Source organism: Malaya genurostris, chromosome 2 (assembly GCF_030247185.1).
Source record: "Malaya genurostris strain Urasoe2022 chromosome 2, Malgen_1.1, whole genome shotgun sequence".
Classification (NCBI taxonomy): domain Eukaryota; kingdom Metazoa; phylum Arthropoda; class Insecta; order Diptera; family Culicidae; genus Malaya; species Malaya genurostris.
The window spans coordinates 177,025,362-177,046,646 of NC_080571.1; the positions used below are offsets into that span (position 1 = coordinate 177,025,362).

The following is a 21,285-nucleotide window of genomic DNA, read 5'->3' on the forward strand; positions in this document are numbered from 1 at the left end:
TTTATTTCTTTATTTGACCATTATATTTCCCCCCGAATCATTTGTTTTTGCGCGGAAGTAGTTCCGCTATGTCTAATTTAAAACCTGCCCCCCCCCCCGCTCCCGATGTTCAAATGGAGACTTCCCTTGTCAGTAAAAAGTCCCGCATAAAGAGCTATCCTGATGGGCTCGCACTACCAGCCGGGCCTTACGCGGTCTATTTCCGGACTAAATCAAAGGAAAAAAAACTGAATATTTTAAAAATATCGCGGGACCTGAATTCGCGATATAATACCATAAAAAGTATAGATAGAATACGGCCAGACAAGCTCAGGGTCCTGTTTACCAGCTCAAAACAGGCTAATGAGCTTGTTCAAAATGATCCTTTTACGCTGGAGTACCGCGTCTACGTGCCAGCTCGTGAAGTCGAAATCGACGGTGTGGTCACCGATTCGAGTTTGACTTGCGAGGATATTCTTAAGTACGGGGCGGGTTGTTTTAAAGACCCCTCACTTAAGAATGTCAAGATACTGGATTGCAAGCAATTGCATTCAGTATCGATCGCCGGGGATGGAACAAAGTCTTATCCCCAATCAGAATCTTATCGTGTGACCTTCACCGGCTCGGCATTGCCCAACTACATCCTCTTGGACCGTGTTCGTTTGCCTGTTCGTTTATTTGTACCCCGGATAATGAATTGTACCAATTGCAAACAACTGGGGCATACAGCTACCCATTGCAGCAATAAGCCACGTTGTGCTAACTGTGGGGAAGCTCATGCGGACGGCTCTTGCGGTAAGGATGCTGAAAAGTGTCTCTACTGTAAGGAGGGTCCGCATGACCTCTCTGACTGCCCCGCTTACAAACTGCGAGGAGATCGGATGAAGCGTTCCCTGAAGGAACACTCCAAGCGTTCCTTTGCCGAGATGGTTAAGAGTGCCACCCCTCCTAAACAGGCAACGAATCCATATGCCTGCTTGTCAACTGACGAGAGCGATTCTGACGACCCTTTGGAAGGTCCATCTTCAGCGGTCCCTCATAGCTGTAGGAAAAGAATGAATAAATCTTCTCATAAGCTACCTAGTAAGGGTTCGAAGGTGTCTTCCGAAGGGCTTCGAAAAGTTACAGCTAACGGGAATCGGGAAAAATCACCGAAGCAAAAAGCTCCTGGTCTCGGAAAACTCAATTCCGAGATGGAATTCCCACCGCTTCCAGGGACTAAAAAATCCCCAAGCGTCCCTTAAAATCCACCAGAGAACCAACTAGGTGCTGGACTTATAAAGTTCTCTGATGTTGTGGACTGGATTTTTACAACTTTCAATATTTCAGACCCTCTTAGAAGCATTTTAATTGCTTTCATGCCAACAGTAAAAACATATTTGAAGCAGTTGACTGCAAATTGGCCCCTTCTTTCAGCGATTGTATCTTTCGATGGCTAAATCATCCACCGAGGTCACGGATCTAATCACTGTTTTACAGTGGAATTGCAGAAGTATTATCCCAAAAATAGATTCATTTAAATTTCTAGTAAACAATCTGAAATGTGACGCATTTGCATTGTGCGAAACTTGGCTAACTTCTGAAATACCCTTAAACTTTCACGATTTTAACATTATTCGTCTGGATCGAGATAATCCCTATGGAGGAGTACTTTTGGGGATCAAAAAGTGCTATTCTTTCTATCGCATTAACCTCCCCTCGAGACCAGGTATTGAAGTTGTCGCATGTCATGTTACAATCAAAGGTAAGGACCTTTGCATTGCTTCCATCTACATTCCCCCAAGAGCCTCGGTTGGGCATCGGTGGCTCAGTGATATCGTAGAGCTCCTTCCTGCACCGACGTTGGTTTTAGGAGACTTTAACTCACACGGTACGGGATGGGGCTGTCTTCACGATGATAACAGATCAACTATGATCCATGATATCTGCGACAACTTCAATATGACAATCTTGAATACGGGAGAAATGACACGGATTCCTGCACCACCAGCAAGACCAAGTGCGCTGGATTTATCCCTTTGCTCGACATCGCTACGGTTGGATTGCACGTGGGAGGTAATTCCTGATCCCCACGGTAGCGATCATCTACCGATCGTAATATCAATCACCAGCGGCTCAAAACCATCGAAGACAATCAATGTTTCGTATGACCTCACACGAAATATTGATTGGAATAGCTATGCGACCTCGATATCTGAGAAACTTGAAATAACTCAACAACTTCCTCCGGAGGAAGAGTACACGTTTTTGGCTGGCTTGATTCTCGACACCGCAACTCAAGCTCAGACGAAACGTGTACCCGGCGCGAAAACTAACATCCGTCCTCCCAACCCGTGGTGGGACAAAGAGTGCACAAAGTTAAACGCGGAGAGAGCCTCCGCGTATAAAATATTCAGAAAAAATGGAACACCTGATAATTACCGGAATTACGCGGCGTTAGACGTTAAAACTAAGAACATGATTAGAGCCAAGAAACGCGGTTACTGGCGTCGGTTTATAGACGGCTTAACGAAAGAAACATCTATGAGTACTCTTTGCAACACAGCCCGACGAATGCGCAATCAGAACACCACGAATGAAAGCGAGGAATATTCCAACCGCTGGATATTCGATTTCGCTAAAAAAGTATGCCCAGACTCTGTTCCGGAACAGAAGATCACCCGCGCCGCGACACCAAATACAACCGAAACACCGTTTTCGATGGTAGAGCTCTCACTTGCACTCTTGTCATGTAACAATAAAGCCCCGGGATTAGACAGAATAAAATTCAACTTGTTGAAAAATCTGCCAGACCCCGCCAAAAGGCGCTTGTTGAGTTTATTCAATAAGTTCCTTGAGGACAACATTGTTCCACATGACTGGAGACAAGTGAAAGTGATCGCCATTCAAAAACCAGGAAAATCAGCCTCCGATCACAATTCGTATCGGCCGATTGCTATGCTTTCCTGTATCCGGAAATTGTTCGAAAAAATGATTCTCTTCCGTCTAGACAATTGGGTCGAAACTAATGGCTTACTTTCAGATACACAATTTGGTTTCCGCAGGGGTAAAGGAACGAACGATTGTCTTGCGTTGCTCTCAACAGAAATTCAAATGGCATTTGCTCGTAAAGAACAAATGGCGTCAGTTTTCCTAGACATTAAGGGGGCTTTTGACTCAGTTTCTATAAATATCTAATCTGAGAAGCTGCATCAGCATGGTCTTTCGCCAGTTTTGAACAACTTTTTACATAATCTATTGTCTGAGAAACACATGTATTTCGCGCATGGTGATTTGTCGACAATACGATTCAGTTACATGGGTCTTCCTCAGGGCTCATGCTTAAGCCCCCTTCTATACATTTTTTACGTAAACGACATCGATAAATGTATCAACACATCTTGCACGCTAATACAACTTGCCGACGACAGCGTTGTGTCTATTATAGGACCCAAAGCTGGCGATCTGCAAGGGCCTTTAGAAGATACTCTTGTCAACTTATCCACATGGGCTCTTCAAATGGGTATCGAATTCTCTACGGAGAAAACTGAGCTGGTTGTATTTTCGAGAAAGCGAGAACCAGCACAATTACAGCTTCAACTAGGGGGTGAAACCATAGCTCAGGTCTTCACATTTAAATATCTCGGGGTCTGGTTCGACTCCAAAGGCACCTGGGGATGTCACATTAGGTATCTGAAAAGAAAATGCCAACAAAGAATCAACTTTCTTCGTACAATAACCGGGTCGTGGTGGGGTGCCCAACCAGGAGACCTGATCAGGCTGTACCAAACAACGATATTGTCCGTGATGGAATACGGATGCTTTTGCTTCCGATCCGCGGCGAACACTCATTTCATCATGCTGGAAAGAATTCAGTATCGTTGTTTGCGTATTGCCTTAGGTTGCATGCAATCAACTCATACGATGAGCCTCAAAGTGCTGGCGGGTGTTCTCCCATTGAAAAACCGGTTCTGGGATCTCTCATATCGTTTGCTCATTCGATGCGACATTTTGAATCCTCTGGTGATTGAAAATTTCGAAAGGTTAGTTGAGCTTAATTCTCACACCCGTTTTATGTCCTTGCATTTTGATTACATGGCTCAGAATATTAATCCTTCTTCGTTTGTTTCCAACCGTGCTCATTTCTTGGATACTTCTGATTCTACTGTGTTTTTCGACACATCCATGAGAGAAGAAATTCGTGGAATTCCGGCTCACGTGCGCCCTCAAGTGGCCCCAAATATTTTTTATAATAAATTTAGAACAGTCAACTGTGAAAAGGTGTTTTACACTGACGGATCAAACATTAACAAGTCCACAGGCTTCGGCATCTTCAATCAAAACATCACCGCTTCTTACAAACTCAGTGATCCAACTTCAGTTTACGTCGCAGAATTAGCTGCTATTCAGTACACCCTCGAGATCATTGAAACCTTGCCCAAAGACCATTACTTCATTGTCACGGACAGTCTAAGCTCAATAGAAGCTCTTCGGGCAATGAAGCCAGGAAAGTGTCCCCCATATTTCCTGGGGAAAATACGGGAACATTTGAGTACTTTATCTGAACGGTCTTATTTAATATCGTTAGTCTGGGTCCCTTCGCATTGTTCCATTCCGGGCAATGAAAAGGCAGACTCATTGGCTAAATTGGGCGCATTAGAAGGTGATATTTATGAAAGACCAATCTGCTTCAATGAATTTTTCAGTATCTCTAGTCAGAAAACTCTCGAAAGTTGGTAAACTTCATGGAGCAATGACGAACTGGGACGATGGCTACACTCCATTATCCCTAAGGTATCGACGAAACCTTGGTTCAAGGGGATGAACGTGAGTCGTGATTTCATTCGCGTTATGTCACTCATGTCAAATCACTATACATTCAACGCACATCTCCGGCGTATCGGGATCGTGGAGAACGGGCTCTGCACCTGTGGCGACGGTTATCAGGACATCGAGCATGTCGTGTGGTCGTGCGTAGAGTATCGCGACGCCAGGTCGAAGCTACTGGAATCCCTCAGGGCCCGGGGTAGACCGCCTGAGGTTCCGGTTCGGGATGTGTTGGCGAGTCGGGATAGTTCATATATGCTTCTCATATACCAGTTTCTCAAACACATTAATATACAAGTGTAATCTGTTACATCTGGCTTAGAAAGTTCCTCCTATTTATCGACGTTGTTTCAACTGTGGCTAAGAATTATTTCTCAACTGCAGGTTCGACACTAACTTCCGCCGATTATCCCGATTCCTCATCTGTCCACCATCTTCATCGGAACTAACAAGATCTTTTTGCTGTCACTAACCTTCGCTTCCCCCCTCCCCGTCTCTTCACCATCTCGATGTCAACTAATTAGATCTCTGTCGTTTTAGTCATTTCATTCCCATATCCCCTTTTTACTCCGTTTTACGCAATATTTACTTCGCTATATTTTTTTTTCATTTTCTTCTGTAACAACACCATCATCGCCCACGGAATCTTATCAACAGCATGCGGGCCACCCGCCGGGTATTCGTAACCTGGGGGTGTTTCCCGCGGACCCACACGGACCGAAGAATGCGGCCAACATGAATATTCACCAACGCCATATGGAAGACTCTCATGAAATATTCAGATCACCGGCCGATCACCACATGAAGGCTGGATCTGCCAAAGTCAACCACTGCGACCCAAATATGACATTACTTAAGGCCATCGTCCAAGTACCATGCGCGCGGGTGGTTTTAGGAAATTTTCGATGGAAATTTCGAAAAATATGCCAAAACCAAAAACATACAGACCTTTGAAATACATTTATCTATCTACAGGGTGAAAATGGCTGGAAAATTCGGAGGATTTTCCGAGTCTTATCAAAAATAGCTCTGAAAAATGAGTGTTTTTTTTATCTTTCACAATTATCTGGAAAAATAAAGCGATGACATAAACTTTTTTTTTTCAAATAAATTTTATTATGAATACACAGATTACATTCGGACACATTTTTGTAAAAACCTTTTCACGCTTTTCATAGAAAATCCACGAATTTCAAAAATTTCCACGAAATCGGTTATATGAAATTCGTTGATTTTCCATGGAAAACGTGAAAAAGTTTTCCAAAAATGTTTTCGAATGTGATCCTTGTTGCCAGCATGAGGTTTTTTTTGAAAAAAAAAATTTCATTCCATCGAATTATTTTTTCAAATAATTGTGAAAAATTACAGAAAAAGCTCATTTTTTCAGCGCTATTTTTGATAAGACTCGTAAAATCCTCCGAATTTTTCAGTCATTTTCACCCTGTAGATAGATAAAAGTATTTCGAAGGTCTGTATGTTTTTGGTTTTGTCAAATTTTTCGAAATTTCCATCGAAAATTTCCTAAAACCACCCGCGCGCATGGTACTTGGACGATGGCCTTAATGATACAACCCTAGTTTTAAGTTAGTCGTAAATTTCAAATTAGTAAAAGCCCTTGGCATCTTAGAGCTTAAGCAGTGTGCCTTAAACATTATATTCTTGAATAAAAAAAAATATATCTGGAACCAAAACTCACAACCATTTGATCTTCGAACTTGATCAATGGCCCGACAGTAGCTTTCAAACGAGCCCAAGTTTGTTAAAATCGGATCAGCCATCTCTGAGAAAATTGAGCGCGTTCAAATACAACGCTTTTTGTCGGTTACGTCATTTATACAATCATATCTCCGGAACCAAAAGTCACAGCCATTTGATCTTCGAACTTGATTAATGGCCCGACAGTAGCTTTCAAGCGAGCCCAAGTTTGTTCAAATCGGTTCTGCCATCTCTGAGAAAATTGAGCGCGTTCAAATATCTTCTAAAAGTGCACACACACATACACACAGACATTTTCCGATCTCGTTGAACTGAGTCGAATGGTATATAACCCTATGGGTCTCCGAGGCTCCGTTCGAAAGTCGGTTATTCCAGCAATTCTAATACCTTTCTATAGAGAAAGGCAAAAAGCCTTCTTAGTCCATTTAGTGGAATTTTCATATATCTTGAAAAATCACCATAGGGGGGAGTACATGAAATTTTCGAAATCGAAAAAAAAAATTTTGATGCCAAAAGGCTTAGAACTGCATGAAACGTCGAGATTTAGTGTCATCTCGGAAAAAATATTTTTTTAAAAAGTCGACTTTTTGGGACTTAGAAAAAATATGAAAAAGTCCCAGAAAGTTGATTTTTTCAAAAATAAATTTTTTTGAGATGACACTAAATTTCGATGTTCCATGCAGTTTTAAGAGTTTCGGCATCAAAAAAAATTCGATTTTGGAAATTTCATGTACTCCCCCCTATGGTGCTTTTTCAAGATCGAAAAATGTCAAACCTTTACCACCGGGCAGCACCCCTTAAGCATGTCCGATTTAGGTCAAGTTTTGCATGAAGGCTTTTTTCGAGGTGCTTAAACTTTTGAGCACTAGAACCTAACGAAAATAGAGGTGATCCCAAAATTTTGGCACCCTTATATAAGAGCGGTAAAAATCAACGTGTTTTGTCGGTTACGTCACTTATACCATCATATAGCTGGAACCGAAAGTCACAACCATTTGATCTTCGAACTTGATCAATGGCCCGATAGTAGCCTTCAAACTAGCCCAAGTTTGTTAAAATCGGATCAGCCATCTCTGAGAAAATTGAGCGCGTTCAAATACAACGCTTTTTGTCGGTTCTGTCACTTATACAATCATATCTCCGGAACCAAAAGTCACAGCCATTTGATCTTCGAACTTGATCAATGGCTCGACAGTAGCTTTCAAACGAGTCCAAGTTTGTTAAAATCGGATCAGCCATCTCTGAGAAAATTGAGCGCGTTCAAATACAACGCTTTTTGACGGTTACGTCACTTATACAATCATATCTCCGGAACCAAAAGTCACAGCCATTTGATCTTCAAACTTGATCAAAGGCCCGACAGTAACTTTCAAACGAGCCCAAGTTTGTTCAAATCGGTTCAGCCATCTCTGAGAAAATTGAGCGCGTTCTAATATCTTCGAAAAGTACACACACATACACACACATACATACACACACATACACACAGACATTTTCCGATGTCGTCGAACTGAGTCGAATGGTATATAACACTATGGGTCTCCGAGGCTCCGTTCGAAAGTCGGTTTTCCCAGCATTTCTAATACCTTTCTATAGAGAAAGGCAAAAAGCCTTCTTAGTCCACTTAGTGGTATTTTCATATATCTTGAAAAATCACCATAGGGGGAGTACATGAAATTTTAGAAATCGAAAAAAAAATTTGATGCCAAAAGGCTTAGAACTGCATGACACGTCGAGATTTAGTGTCATCTCGAAAAAAAAATTTGTTGAAAAAGTCGACTTTTTGGGACTTAGAAAAAATATGAAAAAGTCCCAGAAAGTTGATTTTTTAAGAAAATATTTTTTTTGAGATGACACTAAATTTTGATGTTTCATGCAGTTTTAAGAGTTTCGGCATCAAAAAAAATTTTCGATTTTGGAAATTTCATGTACTCCCCCCTATGGTGCTTTTTCAAGATCGAAAATTGTCAAACCTTTACCACCGGGCAGCACCCCTTAGGCATGTCCGATTTAGGTCAAATTTTGCATGAAGACTTTTTTCGAGGTGCTTAAACTTTTGAGCACTAGAACCTAACGAAAATAGAGGTGATCCCAAAATTTTGGCACCCTTATATATATAAGAGCGGTAAAAATCAACGTGTTTTGTCGGTTACGTCACTTATACCATCATATATCTGGAACCAGAAGTCACAACCATTTGATCTTCGAACTTGATCAATGGCCCGACAGTAGCTTTCAAACGAGTCTAAGTTTGTTAAAATCGGACCAGCCATCTCTGAGAAAATTGAGCGCGTTCAAGTACAACGCCTTTTGTCGGTTACATCATTTGTACAATCATATCTCCGGAACTAAAAGTCACAGCCATTTGATCTTCGAACTTGATCAATGGTCCGATAGTAGCTTTCAAACGATCCCAAGTTTTTAAAATCGGATCAGCCATCTCTGAGAAAATTGAGCGCGTTCAAATACAACGCTTTTTGTCGGTTACGTCATTTATACAATCATATCTCCGGAACCAAAAGTCACAGCCATTTGATCTTCGAACTTGATCAATGGCCCGACAGTAGCTTTCAAGCGAACCTAAGTTTGTTCAAATCGGTTCAGCCATCTTTGAGAAAATTGAGCGCGTTCAAATATTTTCTAAAAGTGCACACACACATACACACATACACACATAGACATTTTCCGATCTCGTCGAACTGAGTCGAATGGTATATAACACTATGGGTCTCCGAGTCTTTTACAGGAAGAGGAAAGTAGGATGGGGACAGTAAACTGAATGCCAAATATATAAATATGGAAGAAACTATTTTAAGAATAACAGTACAATGCGGAAGTAAGAAAAGAAAATGAGGTTCAGAGCCAAAACTAAAAATGAATACACAAATAGAAAAATGTCCATTTAATCAAGGTCAGAAAGATATGTAATTACAGCCATTTTTAAAAATGTTACAAGCAAAAAGTAAACAATAATCTGAAAATATATATTAAAAATAAAACAGGTACACAAAATAGCTAGGAGATTTTAGTGAAGTAATTTGTGTGCCCAACATATTAAATGCGGTCGTGCAAGAAGGAAGAATGTCGGTAGCATAGCAAAGCTGCCTAACAGAAAGAGAAGTGTGGTCGAATGCGATGGCAAGTTGAAGACAAAGAGAATCGTGGAACCATCAAGATGTCGGAAGGATAAACACAAGAGCTGGGAAATCGGGCCAAAAAATAAAGAAAAATATGTATATCCGGTATTTTAGACCAAGATAACGAAATGCAGTAAACGCAGGCGACACCGTTGAAGATGACTTGCGCGTGTGTACCACAACAGTCCAAAGTGCTATCCAATGCTTTACACGCAATAAGACAAGAAGGAAGTAAACACAGTCGACACCGTTAAAAATGATCAGCGCGGATGTGAAACAACAATACAAGGTGCTACTTCGTGTGATCAGTGGGCATCTTCAAAGCTCAACTGAATGCCATGAGCAAGCATATAAAATGTAATGTTAATTGTTTAGTCCAACACGATATAAGATATTACGGAGAAAACAACCACTAAATCAGATGAAATATTTTGAAGATACGTTAGAAACCTGAATACATTGTGCCGGATAATGAAGTAATTTCGATGACACCCAAAACTCCAACGAGACAGCGAAAAATTCTTTAACTATGGTCAATAAATCGGTGGATATTCACTAAATCTTTTCTTTTACTACCCGCGCTATCAACTTGATGGTATCATCAAGCTTAGTAAGTAAGGGGACATGCAACAGCCTAATTTTATCATAGATAAAGATCCGGCCGAAATCATACCACAAGATCTTCCTATAATATAATTCGCTAGATATTAGCTAGTACAGACAGTATATTAGTGAAGCTTTTACATTGCTCACGGTAGCCTATTTCAATATATTGAATCAGTCAGAAAGCATGCTCAGACAAGTCATGATGTACCCAAGCGACATCGCGCGGCAATCTCGTATATCCATAGCAATGAAAACATGTACATTGAGTACATGTGGAGGTTAGTTAACCCAAGAATGGGTAATTTAGAAAACCTTTACATAGAACAACAGAAATGAACTTTGCGCATTTAAGTGTTTTGGAACCGCACTCATTTTAGTGTAGTATTATGAATGCCTTGTACTTGTTATACTACAATGGCTAGTTCACCATGCTATTTTGAGTTAGTCGAAGAGCATATGCTGGATCGACGGATGATTCCTATGGACATCTATCCGGTTCGAAGGACCATGTCTATAGCCGGGGAGAGATATGGGCAAATTGCCCAACAGGTAACCAACAAATGATTCGAATCGTACCTATCCATCGATCACAGCGATGACACTCAGGAGCCGCTGCACGCTATTGGTACCGTATTCGCGGTTCGCAAATCTCCAAACAACTAGGGGAACGTGCCACTTGAGCCAATTAGTTCTGATTCCTGATTACCTTCGATTGTAGGTAGTCATGCACTGCTATCTGCATATCATCGATGGTGATTTTTTGATCATCGCTCCTATAACGGTAAGATACGGGTGAATTAATTCGATGTATGAGTTGTATCTCGGGTAACACGAAATTGTGGGATTTATCGCTGTTGTAAAAGCGAATAATATGCGTAGAAGCGAAAAATAATAATAACAATAATAATAAGAATTATAGTAATAATAATAATAATAATAATACTTAAGCAGTGTGCCTTAATATTATATTATATTATTGAATACAAAAAATAATAATAATAAAAATAATAATAATAATAATAATAATAAAAATAATAATAATAATAATAATAATGATAATAATAATAATAATAATAATAATAATAATAATAATAATAATAACAAAAATAATAATATTAATAATAATAATAATAATTATTATTATTATTATTATTATTATTATATTACTCCATCTACAAATGACAGAGTTATCATCGTTCAAAATTACGAAAGAAGCCTACGCTACGCTGCTAGTTTTGCAGTTTTTAATTGACACCCGGCCCCGTATAGTTAAGAGTAAGGAAGTGTTCGTGCTATAAAATGAAATAGGAATGATTTCAAACCTGTAAATCATATGACAATTTGGTGATAAACAAAGTAATTGCACTTGAATTTACCTGAAACATTGTCAAAGCTACCTGAATCGAATTTCTTCAAGTTTGAAAGCTATATTTGTTGTTTCCCTAGAGTGTGTTATATATTACCAATAATCGATGAAAATGTGGGAAAAGTGGAAAAAATGATTATGGATGATCGCCGAATCACTATTAGAGGAGTTGCTTATGAAGTTGGCATATCAGTTGGCTCATGCCATCATATTTTTTCAAATGTTTTGGGCATGAAACGAGTGGCAGCAAAATTCGTTCCAAAACTGCTGAATTTTGATCAAAAAAACAAACGCATTACCATCGCTTAATCATGCCCCAACCTCCTTATTCACCAGATATCGCTCCGTGTGATTTTTCCCTGTTCCCAAAGTTGAAGAGACCCATGAAAGGACAGCGTTTTTCATCGATTGAAGAGATAAAGGCAGAATCGCTGAGAGTGCTACAGAGCATTACAAAAAGTGACTATCAGGGGTGTTTCGAAGACTGGAAAAAACGCTGGCATAAGTGTATTATATCTATGGGGGATTACTTTGAAGGGGACCATATAGATGTAGACGAATAAATAAATATTTTTTAGAAAAATGATAATTCCGGTACTTTTTGAACAGACCTCGTATATTTATGACATCAAACAATTCAAATCATCCTTTATAGCACAATAAAAGAAAGTTAAATCATATTACGATTACCAGCAGTGGTGGTGCAAGATATATTAAGTTGGCTATTCATTGCTTAGGGCTTGGACTTACAAACCAGTTATCGTATGTTCGAGCCCGACCTGGAAGGATTCGTAGTGTTAGTAGAATCGTAGCACCAGCCATGCAATGGCTATATACACTCTGAATCGGCTTCGAAGTCTGTTGAAACTGAAGATCAAATTCCACTACAAGAATGTAATACCTAGGCTAGGCACTTTTTTTTTAAATAAGTCAGTTTTCTTTAACTCAATCCCATACATATTTTATTTTGCGAGTGCGAAAATATAGATTAACCAATCGAGCCAAAATTTTACACAGTTCCCTTGGTACCCAAAAGGAACACGCAAAGTTTTGTGGAGCGAAATAAGGAACCGTTTTCATTTTTCGCTCATACAACTTTGTCTCACACTATTGTTCATGTTCACTCGATATCAAATTACATGCTTAACTTATCGTTTAACTTACCTCTCCGTTCGCCATCACTATATCAACGATTCCTTCTTGAATAAAATACATTTTCGATCCTATTGTTCCCTCCTTTATTACAATATCACCTGTCAATGTACCATTAAAATACAGATTTTGAATTAATATGTTAATTTTAGTTATTATTACTTCAATACAGTAAGGTATTACCGTATTGGCGTAATAATTAATTAGGGTGCAGTTTTGAAATTTCCATTCGTGATATATACGATTGTTAGCAGTCGTGCAAACAGAGAAGCACGTGTGGTATATTCAATATAATTTCAAGCATGATAAATAATTTATGTTCATAAAAGATATTATTTGAAAAGTAAACATAAGCTTGACACTTGACACATTTCTATTTTCTATATAGGGATGCAAATCAGAAACTCAAAGAAAAATATACGTAGAAATGTGGTCAGGTTTTAAACACTTACTGATCAGTCTATTTTGTATCAATTATAAATATTATTTCATCATTTGATTGGAAATATTTCTAAGTTTCGATTTGAATGTATCTAGCCACGTATTTTCAATTATAAATGATTGAAATTTTGATTAGTAGCGAGCAGGAGTAAGCGATATACCAAAGGGAAAGCATCGCTCGGATTGGTCAATCGATGCAAAGCGAAGTTGTTAAAACACGCGAATCTATAAATAGAAGCGAAATTATAGCTAACGTTTCAGTCCTACGTGTAGCATGCTAGAGGTAGGTTGTTGCTAGACAGCAAGACGAAAAGTGCCAAAAAACGATTTGAAGCTTTAATTGGTATGCTCTGATCTTGTGTCATCGAGGCTCGGATGAAATTCCATGTTATGTCGTTTCGCCTGGGAAATTGACAACTACCCCAGGGTAAATTTTGAGTGCTTAAGATCAATTTCGAATTTCTATAAGATGAACTCGATTGATAATGAGAAAAAGTTTATCGCTTCAAACGAAATCGCAGAATGGTAGAGAGCTTAATGTTACCCTATGGGGCTGATCCTTGTAGTTTTTTGTATGGTATTGATTTTTTCCCATTCAATACGTGCTCGATCTTCAATGATTAATAAGCGCGTATCAAGTTGAGCAATGCTTGCCAACTCAAGAACAAAATATGACTATTATAAAATTCGTTTGACGCGTAGCGAGCTGTGTTGTGTATCTATTTTAACAAGCTTACTTGAACCACGCACTTCACTATTCGAACCACAGATTTAATTGAATAAGGTATCACATGGACAGCATACATGAGCAATTCCAGGAATGAGTAGACGAAAAAGTGACAAAATCAGAATCGACCTTCTCCGATTTGGATGAAACTTTGCACATGGCTTCGGTATGACAAACCATAAGTTTTGAACCGATGGAGAGGTCGATCCAACTCATGACTGATTTTTAAAAAGGGCGTATGTATTTTTGCAATTCACAAAAATTGTCATTTTCAAATCGTTGCAACTCGGAAACCGTTAATTGTACAAGAATGGCTTTCAGGAAGAAATTGTAGGGAATCGATTGGGCACTCTGAAAAATATAAACACTAAAATTTTTTTTTGAATTTTGTCGTGAATACGACTTACTTTACTAGGGTCGCGTTTTCAAAATTTAGAATCTGAGAGAGTGATAAGTTTGTGATCGTGAATATCTCCTACTGTATCTAATGAATCAACATAATTCTTGCGACATGCCATCGGAAAAATGATCACAATTTTATGATAAAATTTTCAGTTGTGTGACATAATCTCAAATAGTTCAAAATTAAACTTTTCTGAAATGTTTGGTAAAAACGAGTATTAAAACTGGTCAGCTTACTGCCCCGTCAATAAGTAGGTGATTTATGCGCCACTCTCTGGTTGAGAGATCACCCGCCAATTCTTGTTTGCCCGGCTTGAGACCTTAAAGGGGAAGGTTCATTCTATCCCTAATCAGGGAAGGAAAGCGAGCTAGCTGACTCAAACGGCTCTTGAAACAGAGAAAGGATGTAATCGCAACCTGAGATCTCCCGCGCACTCAACGCAATCGTCTATTCCGGGGAAATTATCATCATAGGTAAACCTCGGAAACCTCAATCTAGGCGGAGGAGCAGAACGGTTCGGGATTCGTTCGGATCGATTTCGGAGTCGACCTCTCCAGTAAACATACAATCAACAATCTGGAACGCCAAACGCTAACATGAAATTACTTCTCCAGCAAACTAAAGACGGGACGATTTCATATAGAGCAAATCTATCTACATTGCATACTAGAAATTTAAGCTTTATTGTATCCCATTATCGTGCAAGTTGAAAGGCTTTTGGGGTTTATTTTTCAATTACATTTATTCGTGTCTACGCTTTCCGCGGTCTTGCATTCATGCCTAGGCCTAGTCTTAGTCCCTTTCCTTTCCCTTTTCCACATTCATCTCCTACACGTATCTACTGTACGGAATCTCTGTGATCACTAAGATGCTTTGTTTCGTGTGTCTCGTATGCTAATTCACTGTGCTTTGTCTCGGTCTGCCGTGCGGTTGGCAGCCGATGCTTATAAAGGGTTCACTTAATTATATCGAGGGTAGTGACCCTAGTTTGAGTCACATGCGCATGGACATTCACAAACAGAACGTGCAAATTGTTTTACTCACGACCTAGGTTTTACGTGGTTCTGCAGATGGCGGTAACAACGGATGACATTAGTTTCTCCTTCTGCTGCTGCTGTGTGCGACCGCCTTCGATCACACCGAACCGACGCTGAAGTCCTTACCGCAGATTCGCACGGCGTGGTACGAACGCCGCAAATTCCTGCCGTAACCGAAATGAAAGTTGTCGACGATGACGTGATTGCTGGTCTGTCCTTCTAAGGGTGCAAAGATGACGTCAGCGACCCTCTTCCGGCCACATGTACCGCCGGGAAAACCTTGCGAGCTGACGGTGGGGTCAGAAGTTGTCTCTAACCAGATTTGGAGGTGTACCGGACGTCGGACCGTTGCGAATCTATAGAAATTAAACATTACACGCCATATGGCGAATAAGCACCTTCTACATAGCACATAGTGTGAGAACACGAGGCTTACCCTTTTGACTTTTGTTCCACACACGACACTGCCTACGCTAACTGCCACTGTATCGACAATATAAGCTATCTGTTTGGGAAAGGAAAACTAAACTTTAGCTAATTGCGTGAAGTCTTTTTATGTTACTTATAACCTGATCAAACACACCACGTCGCGAATAACAAATTACGGACAACTCCTGCCTCTTCCACTAGTCAGACCAAAGTGAGAAATCGAGGTCTGGAAATCCTCAGACTACCCGGGCATTTGGTAATCTTCGTTACCGGAACTTGCAAGGCGAAGTTTGTTAATTGCGTTTAAACGCACAGAAACCCAAATTACAGCAATGGTTATCCTTTTCTAGCGAACCGTCTTAACCATACTAACCAGATCCCCCTCGCGTATTAAAGCGAAACGAACATTTTCCCACACATTTAGCCAAGGGTCAGTGGCCGCATTCGGCTGTAAAGCTATTATCATGTGAACGAGAGTGTCACAGAAGCTATTATAATGTAAACGAGAGAGTCACAGAAGCTATTATCATGTCCGCGAGTGAGTCACCGAATCACGAAGCGCCAGTGCCATGGGTAACTCAGTTGGGTGTTATAGCAAACCTTCCATTGAATGCAGTTCATTTGCGGTGCTTCAAGTTGTTGATTTGCGTCGGATAATTTATGAGATAAACAAACGATAAATTAGATATTACTTATGACATTCATTTAATATTTTGGTACTGACGATAAACTAACTAAATATTTTTACAGATAAGTCTGCAATAACTATTTTACGAATATGTACTTGTTACAGTATCAAAGAGGATAATGCATAAGGCGCGTTTGTCTTTCTCGTATTTTGAAAGCTCATAGCTCAGTGATCTGTAGAAGGATTTATAAAATCCAACTACCAATAAAATCGAAAATTTTCAACTTGAACGTGTATTGCAACAACATTGAAATTTTTCAATAGTACACTATTGAAAAACCTGATTGATTTAACCCATGACAGCACCAGCCAATCAGAACGCGATATGTCTGCATTCATACAAGAGCATCCATATGTGGTTCATTTTCCTACCATTTGCTAAGCAACTATTTCAGAAACAAGACACACGAGAGCAACATCGAGGACCTGTCGTCTCACTGTTTCCCGTTCTGCGAACAAGAAAAGGAATGTTGGCAAAGGGGCTGTCCGTACACCGCTGCCAGTAGCAGGTATAAAATGAAATGTGATGTGAGAAATAGTGTCATTTAAGTTAAAGCAGCTACTTTAGCCTGGCCTACTGGCTGGGCCAAAAAGTCCAGCAAGGGCCATTCAAAGCACTTTTCGGTGCTAAAGATCATCCTAAAGAACTAGTTGAATTTTGTCGCTTTCCTACCATTTTCTGAGCAACTGTTGCCGAAACAAGACACACACGAGAACCATCTCAGAGCTCAATATTTCCTACCAAAAGATTCATCAAGATGGAACATAAAATAATTTGCACCGTCACTAACACATTTAATTACGAACGGCAATGCGAAAGTGGAGGTGATGATGTTGAATACATCTTTATACTAGTATGGGGTCGTGTGAAACTATGCCACGCGAAACTGGGTTACCATATATACAGATTAATCTTTATAATAATAATAATTATAATAATAATAATAATAGTAATAATAATAATAATAATTATTATTATTATTATTATCATTATTATTATTAAAATTACTCTTGCATACCGAAGATCGTCGATACATTTCCGACCTGGCCATTGCAATTGTCTAGTACTGAAATTTCGAGAAGAATCGCATATTTTCGAACTTCATAATCTGTAACTAATCTGTACTTTAATGTAGGTGCATCGCTTCAAACTCTAGCAGTGAAAAATGGGAAAGCTTGCACAATTCATACAATCAATCAACTAACTATGATATTCGGAAAAGTGATGGGAGTGTGCCAGTTTTTTCGTATTCACGACATTTAGTTATGTCTCTGACATTACCCACCCGCAATTTTTTTTCAATAATTTCAAAATAATCTGATAAAATGGGTATTTTTTATCGATTCCCAACAACTTCTTCCTGGACGCCATTTTTGTACGATGAACGGTTTCCGAATTACAACGAGAAGAAGAAAATTTGTCATGTACCCGTAAACTGTTTTAGGTGTAACTTCTTCATTTTTCAAAAGGCACGGATTTGATGGCCATCAATCTGTAGGTTTAAATAAAAGCTTTAAAATAAAAATTATCAATAAAAGTGAAAACCCTGATTTTGCTTTTATTTAACTTGTTCGGATTATTTTGTAATTATAGAGAAAAAAATCAAAAAAAAATTTCAGTGTATATATTTTTAGAGTGCCCAATTGATTCCCTGTAACTTCTTCCTGAAAGCCATTCTCGTACAATTAACGGTTTCCGAGTTGCAACGATTTGAAAAAGGCATTTTTGTAAAATGCAAAAATACATACGCCCTTTTTAAAAATCAGTCGTGAGTCGGATTGACCTCTCCATTGGTTCAAAACTTATGATTTGCCATCAGTCGGTGTTGAACAGTCGTTCGCACCGCACGCGTAAATTTTTTCTGGCTGCCTAGAGTTTCATTGATTCAAGGCTTCAGTCTTTTTCAAGGCTACCTGAATCACTAACTCACTCACAGTCTTTTTGAAGACTAACAATTAGTCAGCTTTTCTCAAGGCTATACAAGGAAAGATATTCTGATTTAATCAGTCTTTTTCAAGAATAAGAAGTTGATCAGCCTAATTAGCCTGGGGTGTCCTTTGCTGTATCAAGCATACGTCTCCACATAACTCGGTCCATGGCTGCTCGTCGCCAGCCACTCAAGGCACGGATGCCTCTGAGATCACCCTCCACATGATCGATCCACCTTGCTCGCTGCGCTTCTCTTCTTCTTGTACCAGTCGGATTAGATACAAGAACCATTTTCACTAGGCTGTCGTCCGACATCCTTATGACATGCCCAGCCCATCGTAGACGTCCGATTTTAGTTGTCCGTACGATAGGTGGTACTCCTAGCAGCTGATGCAATTCGTGATTCACACTTCGTCTCTACGTTCCGTCTTCCATCTGCACTCCGCCATAGATGGTCCTCAGTACCTTTCTTTCGAAAACACTGAGGGCGCGTTGGTCCTCTGCCAAAATAGTCCAGGTCTCGTGGCCATAGAGAACAACCGGTCTAACCGAAATACGTCTATGAATTTCTCTGGTGTCATTATCGGCGGTCACCAGTGAGCCCAAATACACGAACTCGTCAACCACCTCGATATCGTCACCGTCTCTTCCTAGAGCCTCTTTCTCTCATGTATTTTGTTTTTGACGCATTTATGGCCAGTCCGAACGCCTAGCTTCAGCTTTCAGTCCGATGTAGTTTTTTTGTCATCTTCTCAAGGTTACGTGTCACAATATCATCAGCGAAGCCAAAAAACACGAGTGTGTAATGTCAGAGACGTAACTGAATGTCGTGAATACGAATAAAACTGACACGATTTCTTTACACTTTCGAATTCGAATTGATAATTGATCGATTGTGTGAATTGCGAAAATTTCCTCCGTTTTCCCTACTAAAAATTTTCAACGATTTTTGACGTCGATTATCTCATTTCGGATTTGCATATTTCATTGAAAGAAATTATCAAGGTGCAGTACAGGAATCATTTCTGCCTTTTAGAAGGACCAAATTGTGGAATTCTCTATGATATTTTACACAGTTCGGAACATTTATCTAGAACGATTTTCGCACAGCGAAAAGTGCACGAAGCAAATCAAATTATTTTGGATTTTCACTTAACTGATGATTTCTACCTTCAATTTGCAAAGAAGTAATCTTATTAGTTCTTGAGAAAACATTTATAGCCATTAGAACGGCTGATTTTATATAATGTTGTTCACTTTTCGTTTCTTGTTTTCTCAATGTAAAGCATCAGCAGTGGATGCAATCGTTCTTGCTGGAATTGAAACTAGCTTTGCCTACAAACCGATACATCCGCTCGCAGTGCCAAATGATGCAAAACTGGTTAAATGCGTCCTCTCGCCTTGACGACCGGAAGGCAAATGAGAATTACGACCTGAGCGTTTGAGGTTTTGAACCAGGTTGAATTGAGGTTGAATGCGTCTTCTCGCCCCGACGTCTGCTTTCATCCAACGCACAAGAAGAAATGATCGATTTTCGATCACGGTTCCCCTTTTGTGACGTTCAGTTGAAGATATGTGCCTGACTACCTCAAAATCGTCGTCCTTGCGCGAAAAGCCTCAGCAAAAGTAAAGAGTTTTCCGCGTTGTTTCAAAATTTTCAGAAAACTAAATTTTTGAGTTGTTTGTGGTTATCTCATACTGTTCAAAATATTGTCCTAAATTCCTGATCATATTTTTGATGAAATAGTGAAAGAATTATATTGCTGCCATTGATACAAGTCGAGATATTCACGATTAAGTTCTGCCCATTCTTCCATATGGCTAATTTTGAAAAGGCGCCCATAGTAAAGTAAGTCGTATTCACGACAAAAGTTGTACGGACATTCGGAAGATCGTGTCACTCGTGTCGATCCTCGCTCTTCGAATCACACGTTCCACAGCAATATTGAACAAGATACAAGAAAGTCCATCACCTTGTTGTAGCCCTCGCCGAGATTCGAAGGGACTCGAGAGCATCCCAGATACTCGGACGTAGCACATCACTCTATCCATCGTTGCTTTGACCAATCGCGTCAGTTTATCCGGGAAACCGTATTCGTGCATTATCTGCATAGCTGTTCTCGATCGATTGTGTCGTATGCCGCTTTGAAATCAATGAATAGGTGATGCGTGGGTACGTTGTATTCACGACACTTCTGGAGTACTTGTCTTATCTTATATGTGATCCGTGTTGGCGCGGGCTAGAGTAAATCCCGCTTGGTACGGCCCTACGAATTCCTTAGCTATTGGTGATAGACGACGGCAAAGGATTTGGAAGAGTACCTTGTAGGTCAGTCTTTATTAAGGCTACCATAAAACCAGTCTTTATCAAGTCTTTTCCAAACTAGGAGTCTAATCAAAGACTAATTTAGCCTAGTTAATGAAATTTCAAATTTCATTCATTTCAAAAATGCCTGCGTCCAACCGGAAAGGCAACAAGTCTAAGGCTAAAAATAATTCAATCCGTTATTTAACATTTTTCTAATAACATTCACGATGTTATAGAATCTGAATGTAAAAATAAAAGACAACGGACGAATTTCCCTTCCGTTGATCCTATGCCGTCTAACAATATTTACGAGATTCTTCCTGAACCCGATTGTAGCGACATAGAAGAAAATTCTTCAAAAATTCCCAAAATGGACGCTTGTCGTTCTGGGAAGAAACAACAATCTATGCCACCAGAGACGGTGATGATTTCCGACTTAAAAGCATTCCGTACTGAGCTTTCTACTTTCCTCCCGGAAGTGAAAATCTCATTTCAAATCGGACGAAGGGGAGAATGTCGAGTCTTGGTTTATGGATTCGAAGAATATGAACGTCTTATTC

At 39.6% G+C, this 21,285-nt stretch overlaps 1 protein-coding gene across 3 annotated transcripts in view; it reads right to left on the reverse strand.

Annotated features, from left to right (window-relative positions):
- LOC131427598 (potassium/sodium hyperpolarization-activated cyclic nucleotide-gated channel 2) overlaps nucleotides 1-21,285 on the reverse strand; it is a 1,904,453-nt gene that overhangs the window by 332,961 nt on the left and 1,550,207 nt on the right. For all 3 annotated transcript variants that reach the window (XM_058590944.1, XM_058590943.1, XM_058590945.1), the window contains one exon: nucleotides 12,775-12,863. In XM_058590944.1, the coding sequence (XP_058446927.1) occupies nucleotides 12,775-12,863 (89 nt within the window). The remainder of the gene's footprint in view (nucleotides 1-12,774; nucleotides 12,864-21,285) is intronic.